Source organism: Brachycentrus maculatus, unplaced genomic scaffold (genome assembly GCF_059751285.1).
Source record: "Brachycentrus maculatus isolate JH-2025_06_01 unplaced genomic scaffold, ASM5975128v1 h1tg000039l, whole genome shotgun sequence".
In the NCBI taxonomy this organism is placed as follows: Eukaryota; Metazoa; Arthropoda; class Insecta; order Trichoptera; family Brachycentridae; genus Brachycentrus; species Brachycentrus maculatus.
In genome coordinates this window covers 1,206,503-1,218,456 of record NW_028280793.1, presented here as the reverse complement: position 1 = coordinate 1,218,456, position 11,954 = coordinate 1,206,503, and the positions used below count along the sequence as shown (strand labels likewise).

General features: G+C 34.5%; 1 protein-coding gene across 1 annotated transcript; it reads left to right on the top strand.

Moving 5' to 3' along the window:
* Positions 1 to 5,644: 5,644 nt before the first annotated feature.
* On the top strand, positions 5,645 to 11,079 carry LOC148312478 (transforming growth factor beta regulator 1). Its single transcript, XM_088277243.1, has 6 exons — positions 5,645 to 5,924; positions 6,004 to 6,223; positions 8,422 to 8,704; positions 9,692 to 9,923; positions 10,654 to 10,816; positions 10,894 to 11,079. The coding sequence occupies exons 1-5, from the start codon at positions 5,820 to 5,822 to the stop codon at positions 10,810 to 10,812; spliced, it is 999 nt and encodes a 332-aa protein (XP_088133369.1). The 5' UTR covers positions 5,645 to 5,819; the 3' UTR covers positions 10,813 to 10,816; positions 10,894 to 11,079.
* The last annotated feature ends 875 nt before the right edge of the window (positions 11,080 to 11,954 follow it).

Here is an 11,954-nt window from a genome sequence, read left to right as displayed (position 1 = left end):
CGATTATGTACTGTGCGAAAAATGTATGTATAATGAAAAAATCAGTATTATGTAGAATAGATATCCTGGTAACTTAAAGAAAATGAAAAATGTATGCATTTTTTTTTCAAACATACATATTTAAAACAAATGTATATATTTTTTTTAAAGCGATCAATTCATATTTATTACCATTTTTAGATTTCATATGTTTAAAATGTATATTTCTTATCATAACTGCGAAAAATTGTAACAATTATTTAATGTTACCGAAGGATAATTTAAAAAATAAATCGAATAAGTAATGTCTAAGCTTTTGCACTTGACTTGTTTGCACTTTTTTTTGTATTAAAAAGTTTTTTTTTTAAGCTTGCACAAGTAAATTGCGAGATTACCACCTACGCAAGACAAATATATATATTTTAATGAATATAAAATAAAAACAAAGAAATTCGTTACATACATTAACAATTGGCACGATAATACCTCGTGTAACACTGTCGCAATAATATCTCAATTCACGTACGCCCGCGTGATAGAAGCTCCGCGAAACTTACAAAATTACCGGAAAAAAATATTCTGCTATCGGAAAAGCTATTTGGCACGCCGATACCCACGCTCTAAAGCTCGCACTTAGATCATTTCGAGGGCGGATATAATTTATAGATCACATTCAGAAATAGGTAATTATCCCGACACACTAGAACCAAAGTTAGATGCAAATAACTGCAACGGTGCATCGTTATTTATAGGTTAGTACGGCACGCCGGCAACAAGACTCTACCCCAATAAAACTATATATTTTTACAATTTTTTAAACCATTTTTTAAGCGTTTTATTTCAGTTTTTTTAATACTTGGCCTAATCGATCTGACTTGCGAAGAGATAATTCGCTTACCAACTATAGAACAAGTTTAGATCGTCGTGGCGCGTCGGTCGAGGGGACGTCGGCGGCCGTCGGCACAGAACTGGACCGTCGCGGCGCAGCGTCCCGACGCCTTCTCAGTCGGGGTATATTTAGCTCTTGCCTCACCCGCGCCTTCCTCCGTTCTCCATCTCATCCTGTCTCCGTCCGCTGCAGAACGTCTTACACGGAAGCAACTCCAGCCAGATTATAACCTATATTATTATATCGGCCTATGTACCGATGCCGCATGGCGGGTACATACACTTTTACTTGACTGATCGGATAGGGCAGAGGTCGGCAAACTTATTATCCAAAGATATGCACGTTACTGTTTGCAATTCTAGTACATCTTAATTATAATTTAAGCATGGTAGGTACCTACACTATTACTTGACTGATCGGATAGGGCAGAGGTCGGCAAGCTTGTTAGCCAAACATATGCACGTTACTATTTGCAATTCTAGTACATCTTTATTATAATTTAAGCATGGTAGGTACCTACACTATTACTTGACTGATCGGATAGGGCAGAGGTCGGCAAGCTTGTTAGCCAAACATATGCACGTTACTATTTACAATTCTAGTACATCTTTATTATAATTTAAGCATGGTAGGTACCTACACTATTACTTGACTGATCGGATAGGGCAGAGGTCGGCAAATTTACTAGCCAAAGATATGCACGTTACTGTTTGCAATTCCAGCACATCTTTGTTATAATTTAAGCATGGTAGGTACCTACACTATTACTTGACTGATCGGATAGAGCAGAGGTCGGCAAACTTATTAGCCAAAGATATGCACGTTACTGGTTGCAATTCTAGTACATCTTTATTTTAATTTAAGCATGGTAGGTACCTACACTATTACTTGACTGATCGGATAGGGCAGAGGTCGGCAAACTTATTATCCAAAGATATGCACGTTACTGGTTGCAATTCTAGTACATCTTTATTTTAATTTAAGCATGGTAGGTACCTACACTATTACTTGACTGATCGGATAGGGCAGAGGTCGGCAAGCTTGTTAGCCAAACATATGAACGTTACTATTTGCAATTCTAGTACATCTTTATTATAATTTAAGCATGGTAGGTACCTACACTATTACTTGACTGATCGGATAGGGCAGAGGTCGGCAAGCTTGTTAGCCAAACATATGAACGTTACTATTTGCAATTCTAGTACATCTTTATTATAATTTAAGCATGGTAGGTACCTACACTATTACTTGACTGATCGGATAGGGCAGAGGTCGGCAAGCTTGTTAGCCAAACATATGCACGTTACTATTTGCAATTCTAGTACATCTTTATTATAATTTAAGCACGGTAGGTACCTACACTATTACTTGACTGATCGGATAGGGCAGAGGTCGGCAAATTTATTAGCCAAAGATATGCACGTTACTGTTTGCAATTCCAGTACATCTTTGTTATAATTTAAGCATGGTAGGTACCTACACTATTACTTGACTGATCGGATAGAGCAGAGGTCGGCAACTTATTAGCCTAAATTAGCATAAAGATATGCACATTACAACAATTTGAAAAAATATTATGTTATTTATTGTTCCGGCATTCGACTTTGTGTTAAGTGCATGTTGGTCCTAAGGTTAAATTATAGGTAAATAAATCACTTGTTTTTTACCTCTTGAATTTTATATTATTACGACCAATTTCGGAAGCTATAGATGCTTCCATTACGCGTTTGAATATAAATGCAGCTGTCGCTTCCAAAACAAGTTATAAAAATTTAACACTCATGTGGTAAAAACAAGTGTTTTATTTATAATGTAAAGCATAGCTTGATAGCTAAATCTGTTTGCAATTCTAGTACACCGTTATTTTAAGTTTTAAAAAAATATATTTAATTACGGTTATTACTATTTTTTTTTTTTGACATCTCATCAAAGATGAAGAAAAATATGGAAGTCTGGGCATTTACGGGGCTGACGACCGTCATCGGCTGGTTTAAGTGGCCACTTTACACACGTGTAACATTCACCAATTCTACCCATCATTGACAACCACACTACTCAAATTCTTGGAAGTTCTGTATATATGAACCAATTTAGAAACCTTGTTCTTGAATCACTAGAACTTCACTAGAGACATCTATTGGTGAGATGTAAAGAAGCTTTTTTACATCTCAAGCCGATGACGGTCGTCAGCCCCGTAAATGCCCAGACTTCCATATTCTTCTTCATCTTTGATGAGATGTCAAAAAATAATATGAAAATAACTCCTGTAATTGGACATAATCCAGTTTTTGTGAACAAGTATTTGGACACACTCAAAATGTTGTAATTACGGTTACACCCAATAAAACTGGAATTCATACTTAAAAACGATTTTATTATTTGATGAAAGCCTATTTCGAAAGTAAGGTATCCATAATAACACTGCTTATTGCGAATAATGTCCTCAAATCTCCTTTGAAAGTTTGATGGAGTCAGATTTGTATGTCGTTATTTTTAGAACGTTGCCAGGTTCTCATCAATAAGGCGATTTTTCGGTGTGCTTTTAATACCTAAGGTGCATGCTTAAAAATGATTGTTCGCATGAATACGTAGATATTTGTGCCGAAGCCGCACTAAGGTCAAAGAGCCGAATGCAGCTCCGGAGCCAGGCTTTGCAGACCAATGGGCAAGGAATATCGCTTTGCGCATATCCCGCATACCCGGAGTATAAATACTTACACTATACAAATAAAAAAACTTACTAACTAACCATCAAGCCGCTTCCCCGCAGCGGTAGGCAGAAAGAATAGAACGCCATATCAATCAGATTTGGCACCAATCTCCACCTTTTTCACATGCTTCTTCTCATACATACCCCCCGATTATTACAACTCCTGACCTGACCACTTTCAACTATTTGTAATTCTTAATCATGCCAAGTTATCCTTGGTCTTCACCACTTCTATTAAAAAATATAAAAATAAAACCCTTATCCGCACCCCAATGGTGCATAAGGCACTGCGTCATATAAACGCAGTGTTATCTTGATCGTTTACACATGAAGGAAAGGTGATCAGCCCTCCGCTTCAGGTACCAGTCCAGGGTAATATTGAATAAATATGACAGTGAAAAAATCACTTATATTTATTTTACCCCCCTTGGGAATCGAACCCGGGACCTCCAGAACGGTAGCCGAGCGTGCTGACCATTACACTACGGAGGCGGACACCACTTCTATTACCAACATTTTTTTTTACTTTTGCAATACATTTCCGTATAGAGTTGGACAGAGTATACAATATACAGAGTATGCAATGTACAGAATATACAATAAAATAATAAAACTAAGAAGATGTGTAGATACCCCTATTTAAACCAAATAACTTTTCATTGTACCGTGATATTTACTTTATTAAATTAAAATCTATATAAACCAAACATAGATATTTTTTTATTATTTACTTATGTTTATAATACATAATACACATAATTAGAAATAACAAATTACAAGAATGCGCCCTGACTGAGTTTTCCCGCGCCAAAGGCACATTTTACAATATATATATTTGTGAAACTATATTTGAAAGAAAATTGTGTATGACATTCATAATCAAATACGACATGGACGAAATATGGGATCTAATTCAAATCTACCCATCTTCATTATTCATTCATGAATAGCTACAATATTTTATACTTAGTTTCGTTATTTAAGACTTTATAGATAATGGAAGTTGGGTGTACAACTTTTTTGCATAATAATCAAAGTTCTTTTGACTAAAAGCGGTATGTGTTTTGTTTGATGTGCTTCTACATATGTTAGGGATCTTGTAGATCTATGTATGTTTCCATAAATTGTGTTAATTGTTATTTGTGTGCTTTACTGGGAAGTGCTTTTTTGTATTACGTGAGAGTAATTCTTAAATGCATATGTGAAAATTGTTTAAGCATGTAGTTGTTTGACTAAACGAATGCCAATAGTTCAAAAAATCACTTTCAATATTTACTACTTTTAAACATATTAAAGTATTGTACATATATTAAAGGTTTCATTTGAGAAGTTACTTTAATGTTTTATGATATTTAATGATCTATTCCACTTTCTTCAAGTAATTGCACAATTTGCAGTCAATTTCTTCCAAGCAAATACTCATAAAAATGAAAATTTGTTTAAAATCTTGCTTGGAATTATCGACTCAACGTTACATTCGAATAAGCGTGATTTACAGTTTTAGCTACGACAGATAAATTAATGTTTTTTAAATACTTTTTACTGCAATGGCAGCGCCATCTGTTGAATATAACAGCAAAACACACACATACACAAAGCCGCCTAAGTAATGATTATGATTGCTTGTGTTGCTGATACGTTCAATAGTAAGCGCTGTCATTGCAGTAATCATATCTGTTTTAAAAATATAAATATGCTGTTTTGTCCGTACATATATCAATTGTAAGAAGATGTACGTAAACATATATTATTTTATAATGATTATTTACAAACGTGTTTACTTCCCTACTTAGTAAAACTTACAAGTACTTTCCTAGAATTTAGAGATTCATAGATCATAGAGAATAAAATTGAAGTTCATTGTTTTCAAGATTATTCGTGTGAAAATAATATCGAAAAATGTTTTTTGTGGTAGTATCAGTCATTTTTGATACTATTTAATGAGTTAATTCTTTCTATAAAAGTCTCGTGCAAATAATTTACTCTTTTCGTATGACGTGCGTTTCCAGATGCTCACAAGATAAGAAGGAATCTGTAAAATTGGAATTACCAACAACTAATTACCGACTGAGCATCATAGCTAATGTCAAATAAATTGTCAAAAATCAAAATACCGGGTAGAAACTAAAGGTTTTTGGTTAATGTTTATAACAACTATATAGAACATTTGATATATTTATTCTCTCAAAATCATAAGACTTATTCTCAAATAAGTTATTAAGTAGTTCATTTTGCATCAAAATGGATTTTTACGAAAGCTTGGTTCCAAACGGAATTTATGACATACAAGCAAAATACAAAAAGAAATACAATCGCCTTAAAAATGAAGTGAAATTTCTAGTAATGGTAACTATGATTTGATTACAATTTTTCACGCAATTCGTTGTTTTTGTACCGTTCTACAGCATTTAAACCACTTTTCTAGGAAAATGCAGCGCTCTGCGATCAGGTCGCCGAAATCCAAGAAAACATAGTAGTGGTCAAAGAAGAGCGACGATTTTTACTACGGAAACTTCTCGAATATGAAGGAGATGTGGAACCGTTTCAAAATACGTATAGAAATTCCGTTTCGCCAAGTACCAGCTACTCAGATCATCTTACCCCTGTGAAAAAATCAAAGAAACGTTCAAATTCCGATGCGCAAGGTATGTTTACTGCCAATCAGTATGTCAATTATATTTGTAAAAAAGAGAAGAATCACATTCATTTAAAATTCTGAAAACTAATGCAATTTAGATTATTTTATTATGCCTTTTACATGTGGGCATGATGGATACTGCAATGCAATACAAGCATTATGATACTAACTAACTAACTAACCATCACGCCACTTCCCCGCAGGGGTAGGCAGAGAGAATAGAACGCCACACCACTCTGTCTTTGCAATCATTCTTCGCCTCTTCCACGTTTGTGCATCTCCTCATACATACCCGGCGATCATTACGACTCCTAACCTAACCACTTACCAATATTTGGCATACCTGATCGTGCCATGTTTTTCTCGGTCTTCCTTTGCTCCTTTTTCCAATTACATTCGCCTCATAAATTTGTTTTACTGTTCTTTCCTCACTCATTCGTTCTACATGTCCAAACCATCTCAACGCACCTTTCTTAATTTTATCGATAATGCTTATCTCAGCTTTGCATTCCTTCCTTATTTCACTATTCGAACATCTATCATACATCGTTTTGTCGCTCATTCTTCTGAGAGATCGCGTTTCGACTGCATTCAGTCTACTTTCATCCTTCTTTTGCCAACTCCATGTTTCACCTCCGTGCATTACAGTTGGAACCAGGACTCCGTTGTGCACTGCCAGTTTAGCTTCCGCTGATAGGTTTTTATTTGCTATAATTGATTTCAGTGCACCATTCACTTTGTTCCCAGCATTCACTCTCCTCATGTCTTTATCATTATGATACTTGTCAAAATAACCAAGAAAAATGCTATCAGCATACAAGTTATGTCAAAATCTACGATTTTTATTAAACTAACTAATCAATCATCGCACCGCCTCTTTGCAATAGTGGTCAGAGAGAGTAAAATATTACACCTCTGTCTTTGCATACATTCTTCGCCTCTTTCACATTCATGCATCTCCCCATACATACATGCAGATTATTCCTACTCCTGAACTGCTTGCTTTAAATTTTTTGACCTACTTTATAATACCAAATTTCAACCTCAAACTACATTTGCCTTGAAGATGTGTTCTTTCATTCTTTCCTCACTTTTCATTCTAAATGTCTGAACCATCCACTTTATTTTTTTTGCTAATTTCTGTATTTTACTATTTGAATATCTATCACACATGGTTTTGCCGTTCATTTTTCAGATTATTGCATTTCTAAAGCATGCAGTTAGCTTTTATACTTCTTTTGCCACCTTTTAGAACATATTTTTTTCTAGAATTTATTTAGCTGTTATTCCATGTGTCAGGTTGTGGTCCCATGATTTGTGTCGCGGTCTCTTAAGTCACTCGGTTTGAACCCACTCTACCACAATTTGATACCTATTTAATAATAATAATAATGAGCTGCTTAGGGGCTCACAGAAATAGTATGAAATTGAAATATTTGTGTGAATAATAAACACACAAATATTTCGCTTTGAATTTTTTTTTTTAAATTATATGGCTCAATTATTTTTGACACTTTATCTTGAGTACTGCAGGACTGCATGCCTGACATTCGCTAGTAAGAGCGAACCTTCTACTTTTTACAATCCCTTGTATCACACATGGTATCCCATGTATCACAATTGTGTCTTTGCACTGTTCCGTGTCTGTCTGCTGTGCTGGTCGGGGTTGTGGGCGTCTGTGTACCGGTCAGCGTCGGGTCGGAGTCGGATCTAGCTGACTAATTGAACTAAATACTAATCCCTTTCACTGCCTAAGCACCAGGGTACTTTTAGGAAATTTGGTGACGGATTTACAAACCTGTATTATTTAGATTGGCAGTGACAGGTTTAATGAAAGCTTTTAAATGCAAATTCACAGTAAATCGGGATACAATTTTATATTGTTTCACATTTTCAATAAATTTCGCAACTTAGTTTAAAAAAAAAATTGCTTAGCAGAAGAGCAGATCTGCCAGGAAGCCTAGATGCTTCTGTATCAAATCTGGGCATGCGGTGGGACAGCTTTCAATAATCCCATGTATATTTGTCACATTTTTTTATTACTGCCAAACATTATTTCCAATGCTGAACTTTTGTATTGAAAATTAAGATTTGTTTCCGATAAGATGTGTCAATGAAACAAGACAATGTAAAATTAAAAAAGATTGCAAAATTGAGTTACGTGCTTTGCGGTATTGGTGACAATAACCTTTTTGTGCATTTTAGAAAACAAACCATCAAAGTCTCGACGATCATCTAAAACTCCCGCAAAGCGTTTGGTGCAACCTATTCCCCTAGATTCCATGGGTCGCCCGATCTTCCCAATTTGTCTCGGGGGTCTGACGGTACATTCCTTAGGAGAAGTGATATCGGACAAGCTCATGTACCACGCTGAGGACCAAATATACCCTGTCGGATTTGTGTCTACAAGAGTGTATGGCAGCCTGAGAGATCCAATGAAAAAATGCCTGTATACATGTAAAATAAGCGATGGCGGCAACACTCCGCAGTAAGTACTCAATCATTTAATATATCGACTGTCACGGCAATTTTCACAATTCCAGTCTAAAAGGCCAATTTCATTTAATCAAATTCAATAAAAATATTCTATTACTTCTTGATTTTGAATAAATGTTTTATAATTATATTCTCTGTTCATTTATTAATAATTTTTCTGTTCATGTAAGCCGGCATTGATGTTTTGTTCGCTTCCCAGAAGCCATCTATCCACATTAGCGCTTATATATTACGAATTTTACCGTAGCTGCATGAATGTGGCAAGTAAACACAGTACGAGATAACTCGTAGTCGGCGTTCTAGCAAAGAACACAATCTACGAGTTATCTCGTAGTTGGCAGTCAATGTGTTAAATATTGTTTTAATACATTTTATACATCCAAATCTTTATATGCAGAACTGAATCTTATCCTTGGGGGATTATTATTAAAAAGTTATTATAGATACGCATCTCACTTGCGAGTGGAATGTGAGTAATTTATTATTAATGGCAGGCACCGTGGCGTAGTTGGATAGACACTCGACTGGCACTGCGGGTTCGATTCCCACCAATTGCACAATAAATTCAAGAAATATCTGTTTTCAATTAGTCTAGGTTTCTGTGATGCATTTTTCACATTCACCTCTCTAACCTTACTATACTACCAGCAGACAAACCTCATAAAGTAGAGGTAGTAGAGTAGAGCTTTGCGGCTCATTCCTTTTAAAAAAATAAATGCTACTTCAACCTATCAAACGTCACTGACACAAATGTATGACATAGTATAATTGTATCTCCCATACAATTTTTGTAAATGAGTGTTTGATTGGACGGGAACTACAGTTAAAACTTCGAGTTTTAGTAGTGATCTATTGGATTATAATCAATTTAACTAAAGATTTTGTGTGTACATAATTTAATTGTTTTGCGGTGATGAAACAAACAGACTGTTCTGATTTTATTTAGATACCTTTAAATGTGTACCTTTTCCCCTTGCAGATTTGAAATAGTGGCAGATTCAGACTTGGAATCGGCCATTGTGGGTACCTCGCCAAACTATTGCCACGAAATGCTCCTGCAGCAGATCAACGACAAAGCCGATATAAGGAACTTCAGCACTTCTCCTAAAGGCGCCAAGTTCTTTGGCCTTTCCCATCCGACAATACTCAACCTCATTCAGAGCTCCATGGGAGCTAGAAAATGCATCAATTACAAATGGAGCAAATTTGAAGTATGTATTTCTTATCCTCTGTAAATTAAGATTGCTTAAACAAATCATTTCACTGTCTACTTTTAAATTACAGAATACTACTACAAAAATTACAAAAATAGATTAGATAAGAAACTAGAACACTCTTCATAAACCTTACCATAGATTATAGTCAAGATTGCCTTTCGCCAGAATTATCTCTGTTGTTAGTGTTATTTTTGTAAAAATAAAATTATAATTTCTTGAATCATGTTTCATTTTTGCCATGACAAAATTCTTTCAAACGCAACCTTCTCCTGTTATGGTGCATCATCTGTAGAGCAGTAATTTTTGATGTGCTATGTGATTATGTATTAAAACACTGCTTGCGAGAATCGCTTAAAAGTATTTTTTAAATACTGTTCGTAGAGATCGGGAGACTCTTAGAAGCGTTCTATTTAATGACTTTTGGTAGAGCACGAAAGATGCCAAAAAACATTGTAAAGTCGTGTATAAGTCGGAATTCTGTTTGCGGTTACTTGTGATTAATATACTGAAGGTCGGGCAGCAGACTGTCTGAGTATAATTAGGGTCGGGGTTGATGAAAAAACCGCCTACAAAGTTATAAGAATGCAACACTTTATTTTGTAAATTAATTTCAATGTGTCATATTTTTTGCGGTACTTAATTCACAACTTACTTAATACCAAATAGTGGTTACTGACCTACTTCTTTATTTGCATATATAGTTATTTTTAAAATTCTATTTCAGGTTTCAAAAGCTGGCGATGTTTACAATGGCGATGAGAGTGACCCCACAATTAATTTTGACAAACTCCAAAGATGTATTATACTTTCCGCTTACCATACGATGCCAGAAATCAAAGAAGAACCGCCAGATGAACTTTTGGACTTTGCTGATTCTCATTGAAGATGAGAATCTTCAATGATATCTTATAAGAAGACTATAATGAAGATTATATATCTTATATTATAGTCTTATATTATAGATTATATAAGACTTTTTGTGTATTGTCCGATAATTAATGTGTTCAAAATATTTTCCCATTAAGTAAAGGAAAATATAAAATTAAAGGAAACATAAGTGTTGTGGAAAACTATTCTTTTGAAACATTTATTGAAGTATTTAAGTATTAAATGATACTTATGTTCTCTCAAAAAAGTTCATTCTTAATATAAATTCTAAATTGAAAAAGAAAACGATTTTGTTTTATTTGAATTCCCAAATTATCAGACACATTAACAGAATCTTTGAGGATAGCCTGTCCGGGACTATGTTTCTGCGGACAAAACTGTACCTGGGGAGTGAGGTTTTTATGCTATTTTTTTTTACTTTTTATAATTTTATATCTTAGTCGATGCTATAAGCAACATATTTTCTTGAATAAAAAAAATATTTATACTAGTAAACATGATTTATATCAAAATTATTGATGTTTCAATAATTTTTATATAAATCATGTTTTGTATCGGCCGTACATAACAGGTTAACATCAAAAAATGTATACAAGTAAGTATATTATATTAAAAATAAAAATTGTCAAAGCGTAATGCAGTCTGGAGGAATATGAATATATTTTTAAAAATTAATGTTATAAAGTACAGTATAACATCCAATTTGTTTTGTAAAAGTTTAATTTGATTTATACGGCGTTCAATTAGGTTTTTAAAACGTCCAATTTGAAGCGCAAAACCTGTATCAGCTCCCGCTCTTTACACATTATATATTTTTAAACAGGGCAGCGTCGTTTAATATCCGGCCTATCCATGTCTCTCATCAAACCCTCGTGTGATTTGCCGCCCCAATACAATTCTAGTAGGTATTTTGCTGACAGTAATTTGCCCGAATCCAATTGGGGCACATCGTATACGAAACTTTTTATAGTGATTTGCCCGAATCCAGCTCGGGTCATTCCCTACCATTCCATTCTTCCTTTGTTTTTTTTTTCTTTCCTTATATTGCTTATTTACGTTTTATACTGATTTATTATATTTCAAAATATGAAAATAAAAAAAACATAATAGTGAAAAAAAAGGGTTCCTTTTTTTGAC